Below are 25,141 nucleotides of genomic sequence, written 5' to 3'. Positions count from 1 at the left end.
CAACTCCCCCCACTATCATTTTGGCACTCCATCCCGCATTTTTTTCTTCACTTTCTGCTCCGGATGGAAGCACATATTGGGAAGAGTTGTGTATCCAAATGTTCTATCTTCCCACTTCTCTCTGCCCTCTACCGTTCCCAATCTCCATCCTGTCCCTCTTCTCCTATAGTCTCACTCACAGGTCCATTGATGTCATGTCACACTGCCTTCAACAGCCGGCTCAGATTCCACACAATTGGAAACTGGACACGACACACACACACACACACACAGACACACACACACCTGCAGACAGTGTAAAGACAGTCCAAACTGACAGAGATACGAGTGCAAACCTCAATATAAACAAAACAGGCACAGGTGTTCATGGAAATGCTGTATGAAAATATCTATGAAAATGTGTGAAAATGCAAAAGTGATGGAGACATTTTTTATCCCTTGAACACGTCCACACTTACGATGGAAATCCTTTAGGTTAGAAGAGCATATCGCCGCGAAAACCACTCAACCCTCACACGGAACACACTACCATGACACAATGGCATAACTTCAACAATGTGAGCAACAGAGAGAGACGTCAGCTTACAGAGACGAGCAGCATTGAATGAAGAACTACCAGCTGTTATGGTTTACAGTGAAAACAAAAGGATCGCGTGCACATGTATGTGTGTCTCTTTGTCTATGTGTGTGTGTGTGTGGTATACCTACAGTCAGGCTCCGTCCCACAGTTGAGAGAGGCAGTGCTAACATCCAGAAACAGAGCGCGCTCACACTGTACTACCGCTGCTGCTGCTGCCGGCGTACTCTCCTATATGACTGAGACACACATGCATACACACACCGGTTTGCTCCGAATCCTGCACGTTCACATACAGCAAATACAATCACCTCACACACACACACAAACACACACAAGCACACAACACGGGCAACTACACACTTTCTACCTGTGCAGATTTCGCTCCCTTTAACTCTCTCTCTTCCTCTCCTCCTTTTTCTGCTCCTCTCCTCCCCTTTCTCCTGCCCTCGCTCTCTCTCTCTCTCTCTCTCTCTCTCTCTCTCACTGTCACTCTCACACAGCTGCGCTGCACTGGTAAGCCAAGGATACTCCCTGGCAGCCCAATCTGCCGGGAAAAGGGAAAACAGTTACCGGGAAGAGAATGCCTTCCACTGTAACAGAGCTGATTTTATCTTGTCTGCATTGTACACATCCTGTCAAACGCACATATGATGGTCATAATACCCACTTGTTTGAATGGAACAACAAAGAGGCAATGATGGAAAATATCAAAAAGACAGAATTGGATTATGAATGACGATATTTGTATTGAATTGCAAAGCGGGTCCATAAAGTCTATATGCAGCCATATTTATACATTTTGTTCATCCATCTTATTCTTCTTAGTTCCTTTTAGCAATGTTTTTTCTGTCTAATTAGTCTGGGTATCAAAACAAAGTGAGGGCAATGTTCAAATACTGTCAAGGTTTTGCTGTTGATGTTGCACAAATTCCCACCACCTACAAATTCCTTCTCTATGCCTCTGTTCCCCTTTTCCTTACGGTCATTCTTCAAAACACCAATTTGGCTTCCTTTGCTGTAGCTTCAAACCTGGAACGTTCAGAAAGTAATTTAGTGATGCTTTTGTTGGATGCCGCCAACCCTGATGCACTGCAGGGGTGCCAGACAATCCGCAAGCATTTAATGTTGAACAACAGCGTGGCTTAAACTCGCCCTCTGCAACCAATTACTACCGACGCTCCAGCAATCCTGCTGAGTGGGCAGTGGTGGATATGATGGCATAGTGATGGCCTCCTGTATCCTGGCATGCAGTGGCAAGAGAAGGGTACATCGTGGAAAGCACTCCTGCCCGTCACAGAGCTAAAACTGATCAGCACAGCTCAGAACAACCAAACAACGCATTTGTAACTCATAACATTGATATGGTCTCTGTTCCGTTTAGGTGTGCCAGGAAATGAGCCGGCCTACACGAAGGCCATGGCAACGGCGCTGTACATCGGAATGGAATGCAGCCATTTTGAATGTGATTCATTGTGTCCCTGAAAAGTCAAAATCTAAGCTTAAAGAAAGGACCGACATTACACAACACCAATTTCCTCGCCCTTCTATACTTCAACTCCTCATTCTTTTGCGTACCAACATACAAAATGTGAAATGATTAAACCCTGTGAATACTGAAGGACCCTTGCCTTGTCTTGCATCATAGCTTTCAGTCATTAATGTAACCCCTATCAAACGCTACTCTCTAACTTAATTATGTGTTGTCTACAAGGGACCATCTCAAAATTACACTTACTGTTATGTTATGGCCCAGCCCCCATTAATGAACGAGCCAATAACTGTTTAAGTCTCATTTAAATGTCTTCCAATCTAGGAATAAGCTCTAAAACACGCAGCACAATGTGGGTTTGCGTATTCTTTTGTCAACAATCACTGTCAACAATCATCACAAACTCTATTGACAGACCAAAAGAAACTAAACTAATCACTCATCATACTTCTCTTATCAGTGACTCCATCCCTCTTTCTGAATCGCTTTTCTGTCTGTTTTACTGACTCATTTCTCTCACTTTATTCTTTATCTCTCACACTCACTTCATCACCTTCACCTCACCTTCCTCCTCTCCAACAGTCACTTCCTCATCTCATTCCTCCCTCACAGTGGGCTCGTCTATTTCGCTCTCTTCCCCTCTGCGCCGCCCTCTCTCTTGCTCTGTCCATCTCCTCATGCCGTCCCTCCTCCATTTCTGTCCCGTCTTCAATATTTAAAAGAAGTATCAGCACTTTCTTCCCTTTTCATTTCATCCTGGCAGGACCGTACGCAGTAACTGTGCAGTAAATGTTGTATAAAAAGGATCTTTAGGTTATGGGCAAATGAATGTGTGTAAAAGTGTGTTCTGTGTGTTAGAGATTAGTTTTCTGCCTTTTTCTGTGAAAACAAGGCTTCACCAGTAAAGACTATGATTTATTGCATTCTTGAATGATCTTCCATGATAGCAGGTTTGCATTATTAAGAGTTAAAACACATTCTGAAGTTAGTGGTGTAGTGGTCTATTGAGAGGAAGTTCAGCTCATCAACATCTAATTTGAAACAGCAAGTTGGCTCTGATAGCCAACGAGCCGCAGGTGTGAAAATGCAGATTGCCAACTGAGCTACCAGTTAGTGAGAGTGTTGAATTTAGTAGTGCAGCAGGGAAGGCATGGTGTTGATTTGGGCAGGGATTTAAGTCTAAAATCTCTCTGTCTGCAGCTGTTGTGTTAAGTTCAAAGGTGTTTGTTCAAAAGTTGAACCGCAGATTTCCGCAGCAGCCCTCAATCACGCTGTGGTGCTGATCCAGAGCAGTAGGCAGAGGTGAACGAGCCTCTGTGGTGCTGATCCAGAGCAGTAGGCAGAGGTGAACGAGCCTCTGTGGTGCTGATCCAGAGCAGTAGGCAGAGGTGAACGAGCCTCTGTGGTGCTGATCCAGAGCAGTAGGCAGAGGTGAACGAGCTTCTGTGGTGCTGATCCAGAGCAGTAGGCAGAGGTGAACGAGCTTCTGTGGTCCTGATCCAGAGCAGTAGGCAGAGGTGAACGAGCCTCTGTGGTGCAGCCTGTAATTCAGTGGAACGTCACTGTTGTGCATGTTGCCGGTTTATTGACTTTGCACAACTTAAGTCAAGAAATGGGTCCAGGACAGGGCTGCAGAACCGAGGTGGGAATAAGTCGCAAATCTGCACATTACAAACAAGTCTTCAGTCTTAACCTTCACAAAGGCAAGTCGTATGAAATTCTGTTGACCTATTCCAGTCTCAATGTTTAAACCAGTTAAAAGACAGTGGACATCCTGCCATTTAGTGACATGGCATGCTATTCATGTCTTCTGTAATCTATTCTGTCCTGTCCATATCCACACTAGCTAGCAACAACAAGCTGTTGCGTGACTTACAGCACAGTTAATGTTAATGTTGTATATGCTAAACAAAATGTATTCACTGCTTCAATGACTTCGGGCAAAGACAACTAAAAAATACATTACCATCAACCCTGCATTCTAGGGTCATGTTGCTGCCTGTGTGTGTGTTCAAGAGAGAGACAGAGAGAAAGAGAAAGAACAAGCCTCTGCAAATTTACTTTTTGCTTCAACCACTGTATAAAATAAATCTTACCCTGAGAATCTGAGGTTGACCCTACTTGTCCTGGTTGTGTCAAATGCCCTAAGTACCTGCTCTGTGTCAATTGCAAAGTCTTAGGGACAGTCCATTAATGCCAATGCCATCAATCCCAAGGCAGTTCTTGTTAAGCCCCACCCTATGCAGCATTCAAGCTAAATGATTGGTGCTCCCTGAGGGATGAGTTTATATTATAATATACATTAAATATTTAAACGTATATAAGTATTTATCACGTCCTTTACAAGTCAGTAGTCTGTCTGGCGCGGCTCTGGAAGATAGAGCAGTCAGACAGGGATCGGAGGTTCCTGGCTCAATTCCAGGCTCCTTATAAAGAGCCTGTCGAAGTGTAGTGTTGTTGAGCAAGACACTGAACCCCTAAGTGCTCCTGATGTGGACGCGCCCCTGCCATCAGTGTGTGAATGTGAGATCATTATAACGCACTCTGGAAATAAAGCACTATATAAGTACAGTCAAAATAAATACAGTCTACAAACTCAGAACACAATACTCTGATAAATAGAAACACACTTACAAATAAAGTTTGAAAACACGGCTGGCTAAAAAGTTATTTCACCCCAAGCACCTTCACATCATCCATCGTGTGGAGGTCAACCAAGAGTTTCATATTGAATGTTATTTTTTTCTTTCAAAGAAAATGTCATGACAAATTTACGACAAGCATTTTAAAGCTGAACATCGGCTAACATCTGCCAGTGGGGGTGAGTGTTCATGTTGATCGCTCTCACCATCTGTGCTTTCACTAAGTCAAACCGTGTTCATGGTCTGCCAGTCCTTCCACAGAGAGCAGTAAGCACATCAGCAGGTGGATTTGTTCATATGTGATGGCATCTGTGTGGCTCACATGTTTGGCACAATGCCAACGACTTTGTGGGTATCGGATCTTTCCAAAAAGAAAAGGGACACACTACAGTATAATGTTGAATGAAATAACGTTTAAATTCAGATTTCAAGAAAGCTGTGGGGGAGTGCTGGTAGGGCAAACCCCAGAGTGCAGGCGGCAGCTGTGCCTCTATTTGTGAGTCCCACCCATAGTGCTTTCTTGACTGTTGCAATAATCCATGTGGCAGTATGACAGGGCTGCTGCAACCTGGGCAGAGGGCTAAATGACTGAAATGTCCAGGAATGTAGAAAGAAAAGGAGAGATAACAAGATGGGCAAAGATACCGCCCGCAGCACAGGGAGTCAAAATAAAGGAGCAACCTGATGCAATAGATACTGAAAAAACAGAGAGAGACACAACAAAGAGAGAGAGTGTATACAATTCTCCCCTTTTTTGTGCTACACCTTTCTGATCCACTTGAAGTTAGTCAGCAAAAGAAGAAAGGTGATTGTCAAAGCAGACAGGGCAGCACAACAGCAGGGAGGTGCCACTCTGGCGCCTGAATCTGACAGCACGGCACAATCACAACAGAAGTCAAGGCTCCGAGAGTGAGAGAGAGCAAACGCATTCTTTTATGACAATAGACTTAGACCCCGGTACACGACAGCTGTCCCTTTCATGTGTGCTGGTGTACTGTGTGTATGTGGCCGTTTCAGCTAGTCTGTCAGCAGGTTTGGTATCAGCTGCTGAGCGACATCCAAAACAAGGCAACGGGCCTGATTCTCATAACCCAGGGCGTAACAGAGAAGCAGAGGGAACTGAAATTGCTCAGATCTTTCATCCTTTCTCCAAGGAAAAGGGAAACATAACTAAATTACATTTTGGCACCTCAGTGCACTTAATAGTAAAGCACATTTGCCTTCAGCCATTCTGTCAGGTTTAAAAATATGATATAACCAAGACCTGTGGCACTGAGAATGCGTGTCATAGGCACTTTTAATGCACATTAATGTACATTTTGCTGACATGTGGCATGTTAGCCGTTAGTCTTTACACTTTCATGCTTACATAAACACCAACAACTCCCAGCACTGCCTTTAGTAACAAACGACTGAATGGCTTCACACACACACACACACACAATCCATGCACCCTGTAAATGTGTGCGAATGATTCTTTTCTACACACAAGCGTGTACACAATAAACAAACATCATGCTATGCCTCCACCCCTGCCTCATTCTCCTGTAGTGGCATTGCCTGCATCGCTGGAGCCTGCAGTGCATGCCATCTGTCTGCATATTAGTCACCACACATCACCAAACACACACAGACAGACATACACACACACACACAACTCTGCACCACTGTACATACATCATTTCAACCCTAAACACAGCAAGGCATGGATGACAGTAGACAATCTGACACCACCGCTTTAAATCCTCTCCGCCTCATCTGTTATAATTCTTCTATTACTGCAGTGTCATCAGCTGTGATCAGTGCAGAGTCTCTCTAACAAGCAGACAGGCGAATGGACAGGGAGAGACAGTAAAGACAGAGAGACAGGCAGGCAGACAGATAATCACGCAGACAGACAAAGAGTGATATATTTAACTGTTATCTATTTATTTATCTTTGTAACCCGAGTGTTTCCCATCGATTTTTATGCAGCAAGCTTGTGACATCTGATCAGGGGGGCTGAAATCAATAATCTATTAAACAATTGTAAAGCAGCTGCCGGGTGAAAGCTTTGCATACAATTACAAGGATCAGCTAATCTCCATATCAGCCGGGGGGGGGGAAAGGGTGTTACCACAAGCAGCCTGGCACAGGTGGCACAGACATGTCTCTCCCAATTTTCATCCTCTTTCCCGCTTCCTCTTCCTTTCCATCGCTCTCGCTCCACTCTGTTCTTGTAGTCTAGTCTTGAGACTTCTTAATTCTAGACCAGTGTTCCTTCTCCTTCCTTGCATCAATTCTCTTGCTTCACCATTTAATGCCTCTGTTTACAGTCTTTTTTGTCTTTACGGCCAACCGGAGTGTTAAAATGTCAGCGAGGCCTCCCTCGTTTATAGGGGCATCTTACTCTTAGATGTGTGTGTGTGCAACTTTAAGATTTGTCATGACAGTAAATGCACTGGGAAAGGCTCCCGGAACAAAAATGTAAATTTGCAAGATGATGTCTTTGCAGGCAGAAGTTTGAAAGGAAAGAAAAGCAAAAACTAAATCTGGATCTTTTGCATAAATATTCATAATTAATATTTTAGGATTAGTAAGAATCAGTCGTTTTTCACAGCTTAGTCAAAACTGGTCATGCAGAAAGGCCTTGGGAGTGAGTGATGCACAAAATAATGAATCATACTAAACAAGATTATGTATAGAATAACCAGTAGACTAGATGGATGAGGAGTTGAACACAATTAATACTAAAAGAGACTATTAATAAGAGAATATTTAACAAATCAGATTAAAGTCCTATGGAGTTGGATGGAGAGATAAGAGGCACAACATAGGGCAAGGGGAGATAAAAGGATGATGTATAAAGGGCACAGTGTACAGAAATGGCAACAAAACTGCTGCGCCTGCCAACACACACAGCGGGAGCCAAGCCAGACAGAGCAACTCTTGAGAGAGGCACCACAATCGATCTTTCTCTCCATTTCCTGCTCTTTCTCATCTCTTTGTCTTCCTCTACCCCACCCGTTAACTTTGTTAGCTTAATCACTACAAACTTTTACTTCCACCTTCCTGATTAGGTATCCATCAGGCGCCCAGCCCTTCGTCTCCTTCCCTTGGGGTCGTCTGTCTTTTGGAGCCTACAGGAAACCATGAACGGCTTCATTTTAAGCAACACTGCCAACTTGTATCGCTATTGTATCGCTAGGTAATCTGTCATTAGAACTAGAGGAGTGAACAGAGGAGCAAATCTCTTGCACAACCTTCAAGTACCATCAACAATTTTAAAAACAAACCATCTTACTCTATCTTAATCTAGCTGCTTCTGTGCCAGTTGTGTCTGTTTGGATGCACATTGGACAAACACATCAATTTGGACCTCTGCTCAATTGTGAAAATGTGGCCTCGTGCTAAGAATCACAAATTGCTGTTGCTGGCCCCTGAATTACATTCTGGTTCTGAAGGAGGTCAATTACCTTCATCTTGTCTTTTCTGTCTGGCAGGGGACAAAGACTGAGCAATCTGAGTGGACCCTGCAATCCACACACAATGATAACCGACTACCTCTGTGAGAGATGAGCACCATAGCACCAGTAAGTCTTTGAAACCACATACTGGCATTGCCTCAGCACTCAGAGGTCCCTGTGGGTTCCTCACAATCATAGTCATACCACATAATTATCTCTGCATATGTTATGAACAGTACAAGTGAAACCACATTTAGTCACTCCTACATTGTCCTTACATAGGGTCAATTCAAAGGGGAGTGTCTATAGGTGAAGGTATTAAAGAGACCAAGTGCAAGGATACTCTTTGCTCTGCACATTTAACTTCAAAACCTCACTGATCTTCCACATTTCACACTTCCTGACAAAATAGCGTGAACTTGTTGGATTTGACTGGGAAAGGAGAGAGCAATAGTGACACTGACAGTCATACTGACAGTTCTCATGGATGAGAATAAATCAAAAAAGTTCCCTGCCAAAATACAGAAAGTAGAGTGGATATAGGTACTGACGGACAAAAGAAACTCATCTCTGACTCATCTCCGATTATAAATAGATGGTGCAAAAATGTGAACTGAGGAGGGATCCTTCTGTCTTTGATTCTAAGAGACTGACATCTACTATTGTTCCTGCAATGAAACCAGACTTTAAATAGCTCAGTGTGACATCAAATCTTCTATATTTGACAATTACCTCTGAAAACAGAAATAAACTACCAAACGAAATAACAGTCACCAAATTGCAGCATACAGCACAGTATCGTCTTTCTGGATAGGCTAGGTACGTCCTCAAACTAGCCTGGATACTTCCCACACGCAGTGTGTCATCGCAGCAACCCACACAGCAGACCTGGAAAGAAGCCCACACTCCAGATCTAAGAAAATGTAGTAGCGAACCTTTCAAGTTTCAGCCGGTGATTCATCCACTATCATTATAACGACACCCACACTAACGCAGCCACAGGCTCCTATTAGAACCAGGGAGAGCTCATCGGTCATTGAAAATCTTCCCCCCTGAATTCACATAGAAATAAATAAATAAACCCCCCCAGCTGTAATGTTAGAAACTTTCCTCATCCGTGTTCTTTCAAGGTTGTTGATTGAGAGCTTCGACGCCTTCTCTTCCAAAATAGTCTTTTCTGGCACTTGAACCCTGCAGAGACAAAAAAAGTTCGGACTGCCACCTCTTAGTGGACTGATTAGGGTCATTAGAGTCTTGGCTGGCTGTAGAAATTTGCAGTTGATTAGTCCCTTAATGTGGGAATGAGCTATTAGTGATTGGTGATGAAGGTGGCATTATAGTCATATCTCTGTCGCCACAGTAATACGCTTGAATGTGCTTCAACGTGGCCTTTGGTTAGTATAAGATTTAAAGAGATCACACTTTTTTCATTTAAATCAAAAACTTGATTGGACTTGAAACATATTACAATAGAGAAAATGAATGTATGATATGATTTCAGCTAGTATATAAGAAGTATAATGTTTTGTTTAAGTAAGATAAACCACTTGGAGATGAGGATAACCTTTGCCATGCTGTAGATGTATTTACCCCATTTCCCAGTGTAAAGGAGGGAGATTATGCCCTTAAGCACACAGAGAGGGGTCAAATTAATCGTCTGCTAAATATTTATAACATTCAACCAACTGCTGCAACAGGATCTCAGTAATCTATTTCCGGATGTTGAAATCCATAAGTTTGAATCCAATATTCTCCCTCAAACAGACAAAGACAGATCACCGGTCATTCATTTATGTTTGAATACTTATACAATATGCTAGCAATGCATAATGGGTGCAGACAACGTGAGCGGTATGAGAAATTTCGCAATTAAGTATCAAAGCAGAGGAGGCAGGGAAAAAAGATGAACAGATGTCTGACGCAAGAAACATTTCCTGTCTCCAGATGATGGCTGACATTTCAGTGCCCTTGCTAAATACTAAACAACACCAAGCTCCTCTCTGCATTCCTCACTCTCAGCAGACAGTAAATGATCCCAATTTACACTCACAGAAATGTCTGATGAGTAAGATGACCTCACCATTTCCTATTGTATTTTAGGCATCATTACAGAGATTGACCAGACGCCTACCGATGGTTGGCTGTTCCAGGCACAACCAACAAGGAGGAGATCATGGCAGAATACGCTGGAGGGATTACATGCCCCATCTAGCCTGGGAACGTCTTGGAATCCCCCAAGAAGCACATGGGCAGGGAGAGGGACATCTGGGCTCCTGTGCTTGCCATGCTGCCTCCCCAACCAAGACTCAGGAATGGATGGATGGTTCAGAGATCCTTTTATCTTATCTTATAGACTCAGCAACAAATCGAACAGGAGTGCAGGTCCAGTCTCTACCAATCATATATGCATGCACATACACTTACACATATTTTTGAAGCAGCATTAAGCAATTGATCAACAGCGGTAGAAAGACACCAACATATGCATACACATGATATGTATACACTCTGCCTTTAAGTAATCCTCCAGCAGACACAGAGCAACATCAGTGTTCCTCTTGAGTCCTCTCTCTGGCCACCTGAGAAATTCTTTCTGATTTGGTTGAGCAGATTTGGAGAGAAATACTTTATCTGACCAAGTGTCCAAGTGTCTTCACACCATGACAACAAAACAATGACTTGAAAGCATCATACTGCTGCAAAATGGATTGTCGATTCAAAGTAAGGTTGTCAGCACAAGCATACGTATCATATTTCACTTAGTTTTCAGTATTCTTGCTCTAGTAGATCGTGTTCTCTATGAATCTGCAGTGGACTCGCACAAACACACCAAGAATCAATTCTGCTGCTACAGAGTCTCTGACACTGATGCAAAATACTGTCGATTGTTACGTAAAACACACAAAAATAACTGCATTTGTGCCGCATGACCTACATATACACAGCAGTTAGTGCAGCACAAGTGTGTTGTTACATCCAGCATAACTCAAGTAAGTCAACTCACCACTGATTCCATGAGTCAAAGCACAAACTGTGCACAGCAACACAGCAATGTGAGGGAACAGAAATGGACAGAGCAAATAAACATTATGCGTGTCGCAGTTTTACCATTTCTGAGTGTGTTTGTTTGTATTCGTGTGTGTCTCAAGGTATCACATCTACAATAACAGCTGAGGTACATGTTAATGAGAAAGGAATCCGCTCTCTAAGCTCAGAGTTTCAGAGGTCAGCAGGGAAGGAACGCAAACACATTTCTCAATAAGGAATTGACAGATTTGTGCGTGAGCTTGTCTGGCACTGAGGGTCAGGCTAGACAGGAATATCACCTTCCTCACACCTCTGGAAGAATTTTACAAGTCAGCCATAACCATCAGGACATCTCTGCTATTTGTCCTTGAAAGGAGAAGAAGAGAGAAAGGAAATATGAAGGAACTGAAACAACACAGACAGATGACAAATGGAACAGACATGAGGGGCAAAGTTTACAAATAGAGCTAGAAAACACCAGGAGTTGAATAAAGTGACGCGATATGAAAAATAGTGGGGTGATGTAGCAGGTCTTTTCATAGAGTCTATAGCCTATGGTCATAACCACGACTTATTATAGCAGCCACCTGTTGGAGGTGGAGCCCTGCGCACAACAGATGTAGTCACTGGACACGACTGTGCTTCATTCTAATTTATCTCCAGGAAAGGAAAGGAAAGGAAAGGAAAACACATTCATGGAGTACTGAACTAGAGCATGAAAATAAAGCCTCTTTTTCCAAACATTTTCAAAACTGTTCATTTCAAAATGATCCTCCTTGTTTTGCAAAGATATCCGTGGGTGTCACAGGTGAGGTTGGGAAACTGCAGATTGTTGGGGGACGTAACGAGCTCCTCAGAAAGAAATCTAAAAGTGACAGACGCAGCCAACAGCTCTCGAGGGGGAACAGTTATGTTCTGAGTGCTGTGGCAGAGATACAAATCAAGCGTTTCCAGACGCCTACATTTCCACAGAAAAAGAAATATCTTAACACTTCATCTGTATGAAAGCACTCTACTGACTTAATAACAATTGTCTGCACTTCACCAAAATGTTTATCTTAAATCACTGACTGTTGCTTTCAGTGTTGAAGTACTTGTCATAAAATAAGTGAAGAAATGCCGCTGCCATTCAGAATACACAAATGTGAGATTAGGCTTCACATCACACTGACATTGGACTCAAATCACACACTATGACTAATAAACTACTAAACACCCAAACACATGAGCTCACGATTTCCTCTTATTAGTCTTATTCTCGCCACATTATTCCCGCTGATAGAAGTCATGAATAACAAATCATATTGCAATGCAAATGAGTCACAAGGTGTATCCCACTGTCTTTGTTTATGTCACCGCCTACAAACAAACATTATTCTTTCCTCATGCATAAAATTAATCCCAGGGAGGAAGGAAGAGAGGATACTACGAGTAGCTGGCCTCATGTAAAAGGACTTTTTCACCAAAACCAAACATGTCTGAGCCATGTTCCATCATGTGTATGGGTTGCATAGCTTATTCAATCCTACTGGGGCAAACAAGATACATTTGAATGAAAAGCTAAGTATCACATCCAATCAAAAACCTCTGTTACACTGTCATAGCTTCTCTGACTCCTTTCTCCAGAGCTCAACATCAGCCTTGGGCCAGTAGGTGGCACTAACCTCCTTCCAAAAGCCAACCAAAATCAGCAGCAAAACTTAGCAGTGCCAGCAACCGCAGCTCAGACTGATGCATTTCTCTCTTTCAACTCAGCTCATAGGGGCTGTGTTTATGTGTAAGCCAGTCTGTCTTTGTTGCCGAATACGATCAATATTTGTGAAGGACAGACACTGTCAAGGGCTGCATCACCTCCCTGGTCCAGACAAAACAAACTGTACCGTATAAACTACATCAGTTTAATCACAACTCTCATATGATGTCACCTTTAAAGGTCAGGTGCTCTCAGGGCCCAGTGGTAACAACAAACACCGCTGATGGATTTGTGAGAATGAGCATTTACTCACAGACCCACGGACAACATAAAATAAAAAAGTGTTATGAGAAGGCAATGAAGTAGCAGCGCAACTAAACCCCACCTGACCCACTATGTTGTAAACATTCAGCTCCCAAACACTCTATACTGCCCGAGAGGAAAGGGCACGAGAGAACACCACCAGCTTTTTTACTTTAAAGGACGCTTTAATTTACCACTCACCTGGCTTTGAAGCTGATACTGTGAATCGCTTGTTTCTTAGTGTCTTCCTGTATTGTTAAGTTAAAAGAAAACTATGGATTTGTGAGGCTGAGCTAAAATCCATAGGGAGCAATAAAGAAGCATTACACTTCACTTCTATTAAACCCACCTGCATTGTCAACATTCGGCAACAAAGCACATTGACGTCTGAGAAGTAAGGACGGTGCCAGCTTTTCACATTAAAAGAAGGTCTGACACTTCCAACACTTCAAGCATTGAAGCTGCTGGAGCCGAGCTCTCCGATTGTGTTTCCTGTATTGCTTGCTGGAGAGAAAAGTGTTCTAGCCTGCAGTACGGCTCTGTCATTTGAGTGACATCACCCGGGGGATCATTAGGCACTGAGCTTTGAGTGAAACACACACACACACACACGCCCACACACACACACCAAACCACACCATGTTCATTTGCTTTCTCTTGAGGTTATCTGATATCTGTAATACAATGAGCCATTCATCACAACATAAATACTGCTGACACGGACCTGCCTAGTTTACGGCTAGGCACTATAGTAAATATATACCTTTGTCCTATCTTATTTTTTACAACTTGACGGAAAGGTGGGCAATGATCCAATTAAGTTGGCCTGAGGGTGGCGCTGTAACCACCACTTCCATGTTTATTGTTTATTGTAAAGTAGATTTTCAGACAATTTTACACGTTAAATATGTTTCCTCCTCTACAAGAAAGCATTATTAAGATTCAATCACATACTGTTCTTATGCATAAACAAAAATAAGCCTTCATATGTACCATTCCCTCTATGTAGCTCTATCTCTGCTAAGACTTGATGTCCATGACAAAATGCCAGAAGCCCAGGGCAGCAGCAGTCGTGTACTAATTGAGTTTTGTCTGGCAGTTCCATGTTGGCAGAGCATGAAGGCACACAGGCTTCATGTAACCTGAACCTCTTCTATCAACTTTAAAAGTACAATTGGATTAGTAAAATTGTTTTATCTGCTGTGTTTGACTTGTATGTCAATAATGAGGATTAGATGAATAGGGGGAGGGGCCCTGGGAAAAGACGAAAGAACACAACACACATATCAATCAAAATAAACAATAGATTATACATTTATTTTCTGCATCAACCATCTTTCATAATTGATGCAAAGAACAAAGAAAGAAAGAAAAGAGAGGAAACTGAGCCATTCCACCGCATTTCCTTAGGTCTTTTTATTTGTTTTTGTTCTATTTATAATGAGATCGTTTTTCTCCCCGAGCTTTGCACTCCACACTGGTTGATTCTAGTTTTAGAGATTAAGGAATCCTAGGTTACTGATTCACTGCTGCAGTCATTTAAGTGCCTAACTGCAACAGTTCTGTAGTAGCACCTATTTACCCGATTCTAAATTTTGTAACTCCATAAAAGCCTATCACGTTTGTGACAGCATATTGAGTAAGGCATTACATAATTCCCTTTGCTACCCTTTCAGCAGAATGTAGAGTTAGAACACATAAATTCTCCTCTGGCAAACTGAAATTCAGGCAGACTTGGCTGAAAGCTCAGTTAATTAACTCAATGGTGAATTTCAGAACTATCCAAACTATCCTACAGCCGCCACCGCCTCAGAAAATATTTATAATGATGTTGGACTCACGGATTGCTGCTGTGCATAATCAGGGGTAGAAAGAGATACAGGCTTTTCTTTGGCATTTCAAAGGATAACTTGTTGAGTTTGCATTCTGTCAACTCAAGCCACAGTGGAAACACTTTGTCCCGATTTATTGCATTTCTATTGGCCAGTTACCGACAGGAAATTGAACTGCGGGGAACAATGACAGTAAATCTGAAACTCCAAATCAGTCCCATAGCATTCAGGTGTGTATCTATTAAATTCCATGAGTACCAGAGCGACATTATGGAACAGATGTCAACTGGAAAACAGGAGGGGAGGGTTAAGATAGATAATTAATTTGCTGTCTGTGTTTACCAGACTCAATAGTAATACACCGAGATCAGCAACTCTCTCTCTCACTCTCTGTATCTATCTATCTGTCTCTCTCTCTCTCTCCCTTTCCCTCTCTCTGGATCAATACACTGCCTCTTGAAGTGATTACACCGGCTTCCCTAAAACCTTGCAGATGGCAAATGACAAACCATTAGAGAAATCACATAAAACGTTCCCACAGCTCAGATCAACTTAACATTTGTGCAGGAGGTGAAGGTGACACATTTTATCCAACAGAAGATTGGGATTGACGATCGAACGAGAGCACAAATATTTTGTGCCCATTAATCTTCTATCCCCTCCACCATGACCCTGTTATGTCCCTGTTTCACTCTCTCCTGTGCTATTCTCCTTGCGTGTGTGTGTCTGTGTTCCCTCTCCCCTCTCTCATCTCTTACTATCCAGATACCAACCCCACACACTTGATCCCCGTATCTGATTTGACTCACACAGTCTTGAATCATTTTTCCCCATTGTTCCCTGTCAGATGTTGTGGGAATTTTCTGAATCCTTCTTTTCTTGCCACATGTTGCCATTGGATTATCCTGTTTGCTGCCTGCTTTGCGGCTTATTCTGCCTTAGTTCCTGTTGTTTGTGTTGAGCACAGTATGAAAATGTGGCTTTAATTTTGTGGTAGTACCTGCTTCGGAATCTGCAACCCTGAATCCTATTGAATGTATTGTGAACAAAGGAGGCCCTGCCTACATAGGGTGCACATCTTGGGCCATTTTCCATTAAAAGAGACGAATAATTCAACTAAAATAATGACTTCAAAAGACATTTTTAAAACCTGCTACAATAGGGGTAGATTCATGATCCACAACAGTTTGATCACCACTGACTTAGAGACCTAAAACTGGACATTTCCAGGCAGCACAGACAAAGCCCATGCAAAATGTGATTTCCTAGTCCTGTTGCTGTGTTACTTTGTGCCCTGTCCTTATCAAATAAAAAATATTTACAAAGTCATTCAGTGAAAGCAGGCACGTGTCATATCTTATCACATACTGTGTGAAATATCAAAATGAGTTGTACGATAGCTTTGTGTTTAAAAGAGTAAACAAAACCAAATCAATGCAGGTTTGCTCAAATGTTACATTTGGTATCATCAACCAAGTCTTTTTCTTTATTCTTCCAGGACAATCCAGGCCTTGGGGAGCTTTAAATGGGAATAAATCATTTCCACAAAAGGTGCAAGATCTGACACCACTGCAGTAACATTTAGTAAACATGATTAAAAACTGGCGATTGTGTTACTCAATTGAGCGATCAGGGTCAAACTGATTGAACCAGTGCATTATCATAAACAGAACACATTCAAAGGTTCAGAGTGACGATTCGAGTTACACCAGGACACGTTTTCATAATGAAGTGCAGCATACTCATAGCACATACACACGCCAAACAATAACAGCTGAGGCACACGTGACCACTGATTGATACACAGCCCATCCAACATACAGCCAAGGACACACACTCTTCTTAATGAGCAGCAGGAGCACTTGTGCCTAACAGAGCATCAGGACACTATCCATCTATGTTGCAGGGAAGCTCATTTGCAAATATTCAATATTCATTCACCAATGGGGAAGTGTGGTCTACATTGACTTGCAAATTGTGTTTGATTAGCATCAGAGGCAGGAGAAACATCCCGCAGCCTTTGGTCACTATATGTGTTTTGTCCCCGAGAGAAATGACCACAATCCACCTGTGTCACACACATTGTTTGTCTGTCTGCATCCCAGCCGGCTCTCGCTTTCATCTCCTGCATCCAGACCACATATAAAAGCTGCCGGTGAAATTGATATTATAGTTCAAGAGCATCAGTGTCAGGGAGAGACATAGGAGCTCTGTTTGTTTGGGCTCTAAAGTGAGCAAATTACAGTCACTCAACTTGTCCTTTCACTCAAACAACACAAACACGACTCTGTCTTCTCATATGTACCAAAATATCATAGCAGGCTGCTGTTGAATATCATCTGTAATTGGACCACCTTCAGTCTACAAGTACACACATCTTCCAACACTCAGGTGGCTTGAGTCAGCGATGGCGAGTGTGTGAGGGCAGGGGGAGGCATTAGGAGTTGGACAGGTAATTCCCCTGTCATGTGTATTGATTATAAAGCCCTATCTCTACCTGCTCCCGCATTACTGATCCTCATACATCAAGTCTGCTATTGCATTTGGCCTTTGTTTGCAATATTATGAAAAGGATGTGCTCATATGTGCTGGCTTAAAGTTCACAAGCTATATGAAAAGAGAGGAGGACTAAGTTGGATGTTTTCTGAGAATAACACCAGAGCCTCCTCAATCTTTTTCTCTCAGTGAGTCATCACTTAACCTTGTTTACAACATCCAGAGGCTCAGACCACAATGAATATGTGGGTATTCATGTATGTGCCTGAATATAACAACGATGTGTGTGCGGCTGACACAGAGAATGTGTGATTGTGCAACAGGGCTGGATGAGACGGGGAAGAACAGTGCCAGAGGGTAAGACAATGTCACAGTGCAGTTCCCATGTAGCAGCACAGTGACTTTATTCTGCTAGGCAGGGATTTATTTTGGTTTTGTCTTCATAAAGCTCTGATTTCTCTGAGAACGGAAGAGTGTCGTCATTACAGGGGCTAAGATTGGAATAAGACAGGAGGAGACATGAGATTGATAAGGGAGACAGAGGCAGAGTTGGTAAGGTTATCCCTCAAGGACGGGCAAAAGACTGGGGACTAGGAAGGACAGCAAAAGCAATTTTGGGGGGGATAGGTGAGAGCAAGAACTGGGAAAACACAAGGTGTCACATTGCGGGTCACATTCAGGTGTTAATGGACTGTCCATGTTGCATGGTGAACTGTGATGACAGCATCTGCTGCAAGCTCAAATGAGTGACAGACTGATTTGCACATGTTGAGTAAAGGTAGAGTGGAGCTGAACAGCACAAACTGTAGCTAACATTTGAGGATGCATCAATTCCTCTGCACCTGCTTCTCGGCACGCTGAGTAAAAATCCAGGAGAAACCCATGCTAGCTCACTAGTCATTGCAAAATTAGCAAAGCGTAATAGTCACATTCATTTTGCCTTTACGTCTCCCTGTGAACACACAAGGAAACCTAACACTACTTACAAAACGATATTAGACTCCAAGGGCCTGGACAGTAGGCAGCAGACGTATTTGTACTGGCCAATAGTTAAACACACACACAAACACACATTCCAAATCCTTCACACTTTCCTATTGCTGAGTGGGAGGTAGGCACCAAGCACCAAGGCGCCCAATCACAGAGTGAGAGCAAAAACCTTCAAGTTCCTCCAATGGTGTCAGTCATATTTTCAGATATGTGAATGTGCTTTTTCCACCCTTTCACGCCGACCACACAGCTTGAGGGTCTCATCATCAATCCGGTGCCTGTAGTTTCTGTTGCCGCCGAAGGTCCTTCAGAAATGCCATCGTACACCCTGAGAATTTTTAGATTCGCTGCCAGCAATCGTAACACATTTTTGGCTTCAAATCAGAAAAAAAAGAACAAACAAAAGTAAGAACAAGGGAATCTGCATAATGCTCAGTTGTTAAGAGTGCTTGATGAGACACTTGTCCCAATGTGAACCTAATGGGCCTTACCAGAGCCTAATGAAATCATCTGTGTGATGGCTTTTTAAAGCACCCTATTGCTACGCTGAGTGCAACTAGCTGAACACCTCACATAAGCCTGTGAACCTCAACCAATCTGATCCTGGGCTGGGTTTCTCAATGAAACATATTTTAAGTTCTGATTCTGTCCCTTTGACCCTGATGTATCACTAGAAGGCTGCAGTGACACTGTGCCTTACTCACAATCCGCTCCATCCTGAACAACTAACCTCGCCTGATCCTTTCATGAATAATACTTTTGTCATAGCACAGAAAAAGATGAGGATTTAAGGAGCACTTGTCCGCCCCGTCATTATCCAAAGCACAAAATTACCATTTGAATTGTTCATGAGACAGTTTTATGATCATGAATGCCCACCGAACATCTTTAACACTCGTACTTTAGTGTATGTATAGGCTCTGACACAAAAACCTACTTTCCTTCTTCCTAAATGCTAAAAATTTTAAGTACTCCCGATGAGCCGAGCACAGAAGGCAGGAGAGAGCGGTGGAAGCCGTTTTGAGTTGAGTTTTGAGAATTAGAGTAGCAGAAGGAATTGTAGGGATAGATTTTGTTTTGCCTATTTAGTGTAGATGAAACTTATCTCATTCATCAAAACAAATATAACAAGTGACGTCCTATAACAGCTATAAAATGTTTATTTGACAAATATTTTATATCCCCCAACACACACACACACACACACACACACACACACACACACACACACACACACACACACACACACACACACACACACACACACACACACACACACACACACACACACACACACACACACACACACACACACACACACACGTTGAGCCCATCAAGCAGCTAATGTCCCCTGCACTTATTTCATCCTTCATCAATTCATTAAAGAAATTCAATAATGAAATGACTCTCAGATCTTGGCATCGATCCCTTTCAAACCAAACAGCAAAATGTGTTTTATATACAGTATGTGGTATCTTATTACTAATGCATTCATGAAACCTTGGCTTGGAGCTCTATGCTTCAGTTACTTTAGTAATGAGAAATATACTCAACAAATTCAGCTTATTGTTGCTGAAAAGTGTGTGTACATAATGCTCATGCACAGTAGTCAACATACACACATGCGAGCAATGTGAGACATTTGACAGTCTTCGTCGTAGATTAGAAATGTTCATCTAACAGCTTCCCACCTTCTCGAATTTATTGTGAGGTCAAGTTGTGAATAGAAATGCAACACTTGTGATGAAGTGAGTTATACATGATGAAGATGACTACAATATATACCTAATGCCTCACACTCGCTGCTTCAAGTGTATTTGGTTATGAGAGAATATTGTTTATTAACTAACCGGATGAGTGCAACGAAGAAGCTGCAAGTCAGTTCAAATAAACTCACTCACACACATTCTACTCGCCCTCTTTTTACCTCTTCAGCTGAGTGCACCGTGCTTCTGCAGGAGATTAAATGTATAAATGGTCCTTGGCCCCAACTCCAGTGGGAGAAGTGCACTCTTAAGCACCCCTATGTTAAATCACTTTTGGACAGAGATCAGATCGGCTATGGAATACTTGAAAGGGGGCATTATGGAAAGTGGAGAGATGAAAAGCTGTGCAATAACTGAGGCCAGGGAGTCAGAATAAGTCAGTAAGTCAGTAAGTCAGTACTCATCCTCAGCATCATTTTAGAAATGACACTCATGTTGGATATGAAAGTCACCCTTTCTCACACCTCAGTTGTTTATGTAATTGAACATGTAACTTACGCGAACCTGCCTCCAGCTGAATCACAGTGATACTGCTCCTCCCGTGGGGCAAACTGCTGACTAAGCACGTTGCATGTTGGGGGACTTTACAAGGCATCAATCTCTCGCAGTGCCACTGGCATGCCTGTCATCAATATGCCTACTGACCATATTTCACAAAAAGGGAAAACATAACGCGCTCCTGAGTACGATGGGCCTGTTGGAAGATCTGTCTATACAAGGACAGTGTGACAGGCGAACTCTAAGGGCTACTGGACTCTGGGTTCTTTGTAGTGGAAGAAAGTGATGTCAGCAGGAAAAATAGGTTGAAAATGCCTGCCAGGGGAGAGCCCGTTGGAAATAAGGGGCATATGGTGTAATATGACGTGACATCAAGGCCAGCTTGTACTGTAACCTGATGATTGTGGATGATTGTGCTGACCTACACTTGCTTGGGTTAGAGTCATCTGGGTTGCAGGATAAGGAAGGAGAGCAGAAGTGCAGTGACAAATCGATAGAGCGTCTCAAGATAAATGAGCGCCCAGCAGCACTATCAACTTAATGTAACGTATTTCACTTTTAGGGTAAATTATGCCTCCTTGTTGGGTTTTAATCCCTCGCCATTGCCTTTTCTCGGCGCGAACAGATAATCAATCGGCTTCGTGTTTTACCCCACGCGTCTCTACTCACAGAATCACTCGCGTTTTTACGCAGCTGCTCCTCCTCTCCCACCGCCGCGGCCGACGGGTCCACCACTAGTTTCTCGAAGCACGCAGAGCCGAGAGAGGAGCTCTTCTGCTGGTACGCGATGAGATGAGAGACCGGGAGCTTCGGGCTGTCGTGCGCCGCCAGCTCCGGTTTGCTCCCGGTGGCCCCGGCAGCTGCGCCGAGCGGGTGAAGCAGAGGCTGACGGTCAGTGCTCGCCCCCGAGACCGAGTCGCTTCCGATGGACTTATTTTCCCCCTCAAAAGGTGCCGGAGGAGAGCAGCACAGGTTCGGTTGAGAGGATGAAAACACTCGGTCCAACTGTTTCTTTTTCCTCTTGAACATCCACAAACCCGACTCCTTTTTGCTGCCCTCTGCACCACCGGTACCGCGACGCTCCGAACCGAGCTTCGGGCTGAGCCACGGTTTGGTTTTCTCCTGGAAATTTCTCCACATCCTCCGCTGGTAGGACAGAGACTCTTGTCCCCGGGCGCTGCTCTCATCCTTGGGTGATTTTTCCTCCATTGTGCCTGAGCAGCAACCGGACAGCCTGAGCACGGAGCCTATAGTGGAACGATGTCACAGTTGGGCTGCTGCAGCTCGGCAGCACTTCCACCGCTAAGAAGGAGACGCACAATGTGATGATGAGGATGATGATGGTGATGGTGATGGTGGTGATGACGATGAGGGGGGCTGTCAGTCTCTCATCCGGATGAATGAACGCTGTCGATTTCTATTCCGGCAGCACTGAAAATTGGTCCATCTGACGAAAATTCCTTCCAGCAGTGGTGAAGTTGGATCTCAGCGTTGACTCATAAAATTCCTAAAATAAAAATCGTGGTGGAATTCGACCTCCGCTGCCTTCCTGTCTGCCTGCATGCCGGGGGTCTTTGGATCTCCTCTCTGTCCACAGGGGTTCATGCAAACTTAACCATCACTTGTTATATTCAAATGAAGGGGGGGGGGGTTTCTGCAACGCGCCTCCCCATCTGGCCAACCATGTCACTGAACTGTGCAATAAGGTGATTGCATAATGCACCAACCCCATAATGCCTCCTGCAAATGTTTATAACTCAATTGTGCTTCCTGCTGTTTATTCTCTCTAGACTGTTGCAGTGTGTATGTGTGTGAGTTGGGGGAAATGTGTCCTGCATTGCAAAAGGATATGAACCAGACACTGTAAAATATACTGAACAAAAATATAAATGCAACACTTGTCAATTTTGAAGATGCAATTGTGTTCAAGGGTAATAAACAATAGATGAATGAATTCAGCACTTATCTATTGATTTCATGTGATTGGGCATACAGATATGCATTTGTTGGTCACAGGTTCCCCAAAAAGATACCATGAAATGAACAACATTTACCCATCAGTGTCTTGTGTGACCACCATTTGTCTCACACATCTCCTCGGCATTGAATTGATCAAATTGTCAGTTGTAGCCTGTGGAATATTCACCCACTGCTATTTAATCTCTGTTGGATATTGGTGGGAAGTGGAACACGCTGTCATATGCGCCAGTGCAGAGCATAGAAATCAGGCTCAATGGGTGACATGTCTGATGGAAGAACTCGGAAATGTTCAGCTTTGAGGAATTGCCTAGATTCTTGCAACATGGGGCTGAGCGTCGTCATGCTGAAACACGAGGTGATCAAAGTGTCTCGTCATAATATCTCTGTGCATTCAAATTGCAATGGATAAAATGCTCTTGAGTTCAGACGATCCCAGAAGAAAAGTTAGAGAAATAAAATCATTGAGCACATAGAACAAATCTTAGGTAGTGTTTAAACAAACTGAAGATGTTGAAAGTGTTGCATTTATATTTTTGTTCAGTGTTCTTTACTGATCCGTCTCTGAAATCAGTTGTCATTCAAAGGTTTAAGGTTTTGATTTTTCTGTCATTTTCATGCCCCCATGTCAGGATTTGTTATCCCCCCAACCAATGTTATCACCCTCAAGCAGCTGCAGGCAGGCCACAGCCTCTTCTGACTGGAAATGAAATGCTGTGCTGCTGTTATGTGCATAATTACTCTATTACACCCTCTGGCCTCAGTTTCTATGCTGCTGTGTGCTGTCCTCTGGTTAACGCTGTGCCCAAACACAGAAAAGACCACAGAGACACATAATTATGACACTAATTTGAATTAGTAGTGGACAAATGGTGATGTTGTAAGCAGACCCTATACTATTCTGTTGGGGGCCTTGACCCTCTAATAATGGGAACTGGTCGTTCAGCATTCAGCATGTGGTCATGCAATGCATCTCAGTTTAGGAGGGTTTCTTAGCTTTCTTCAACCTGTATGACAGGTACAAAATGTATTTTACTTACATGTCATAAAAGGATCTTCCAGGGATCTCTTAAAGAGATTAAACAAATCGTTGTTAACAGGTCTAAACAGGTCATCACATCAACATCAATCTATGAGCCAACAACATTACAAAAGAGATCATGTTGTATTGATTACTGGACAGATGCACATAAAGAGCCTTCCTTTCTAATGGAGGAATGATTAGAACAAGTTCAATGGGTCTCTGCAGGATTTCACTAACATTTTTTTCCAGAGGATGAGGCTGGTGTCAGTCCCATTGATCTCAATCTCGGTCAACAGATGGTAAAATCCCTGCGAGCTCTGAAGCATGAAATCTGTGCGATGTTTTGAATTGCAGTAACCCACATCTAATACATGCTGACAACAAGAGAAGAAGATCCTCCTCGGCACCTTTCCACCCCTCTCAAGTGGCATCTACTCCCAGATGCTCATGTTAGGTGTTCTGGTGTCGCGATGCATTCTAATTGTGCTAACATACCATGAATAATAGATATACACCCTCTCCAAAGGAATAGTTAAGTAGTGCATCTAAGCGCGAGCTGAATGTTTTACTAAGAAAGCAGTAATTATTTTTTACAAAGCTATACACCTGCAGATATCCTGAGAATTCACAGAGATTCACCATCTCTCTTCTAAATATCTTCTGATAAGTACCAGCACAGTAGACCTCGAGTTGTTGTACTTAATAGACAAAAGCAACAGACGCATTAATACAAACTGTTAATGGCTAGGGAAATAATGAGCATTAGGTTGCCTCCATTAATGTGGCCAGTAAGGTGCAATCGAACATAATTCACTTTCAAAGCGAAACCCACAAAGTGATGGGAAGGCACAAAGTGATACTAAAACCAAATCCCCTCTAACTTTATCCAATAAAGTGAGCAGGAACCATAGTTAACATTCCATCACAAAATGAAGTTTATGGTAACTGGTCTCCTTAGTTGGACTATTTACAGTTTGTGAAGTGCATATATTTATTTTAAGAAAAGCACAAGTATAAGTATGAAAGTACTGATTTACGAGGCTGCTCACTTCAGTGTCATATTACAAGTTCACCCTGGCAGCCACATTCAAGCTGATCACAGTTACCAAGAGACAAACGGAAACAAATGAAGCGCTAGCCGAGGAAAACAGGCCCGTAAGTATCTGAAAAGAAAAAGACTACAAATCCTTTCCAAATAACTTGTTAGAGATGAAGGTTCTTTATATATGTGAGCAAAGTATAGTATTGAGAGTCTCAATGAGTCGGGAGAGGACAGTTACGCTTTTTATCTGTGCTTTGATATCAAAGAGTATTTTAGTTTGTGTTTTTGAAAATCTCACCGCAAATACAGTTTCATTCTTTCAGACATTTCACAACG

The 25,141-nt window shown here is 42.9% G+C and overlaps 1 protein-coding gene across 1 annotated transcript in view; it reads right to left on the bottom strand.

The window, feature by feature from the left end:
- mctp1a (multiple C2 domains, transmembrane 1a) overlaps positions 1 to 21,971 on the bottom strand; it is a 109,285-nt gene extending 87,314 nt beyond the window's left edge. Inside the window, exon 1 of the mRNA XM_076154185.1 lies at positions 21,432 to 21,971. Coding sequence (XP_076010300.1) covers positions 21,432 to 21,971 — 540 coding nt within the window. The remainder of the gene's footprint in view (positions 1 to 21,431) is intronic.
- Between the last annotated feature and the right edge of the window lie 3,170 nt (positions 21,972 to 25,141).

Source organism: Genypterus blacodes, unplaced genomic scaffold (genome assembly GCF_046128005.1).
Source record: "Genypterus blacodes isolate CSIRO-AG114 ecotype Tasmania unplaced genomic scaffold, CSIRO-AGI_Gbla_v1 ptg000061l_1, whole genome shotgun sequence".
NCBI lineage: Eukaryota > Metazoa > Chordata > Actinopteri > Ophidiiformes > Ophidiidae > Genypterus > Genypterus blacodes.
The sequence above is the reverse complement of the archived record's forward strand: the minus strand, read 5'-3'. Positions and strand labels throughout refer to the sequence as shown.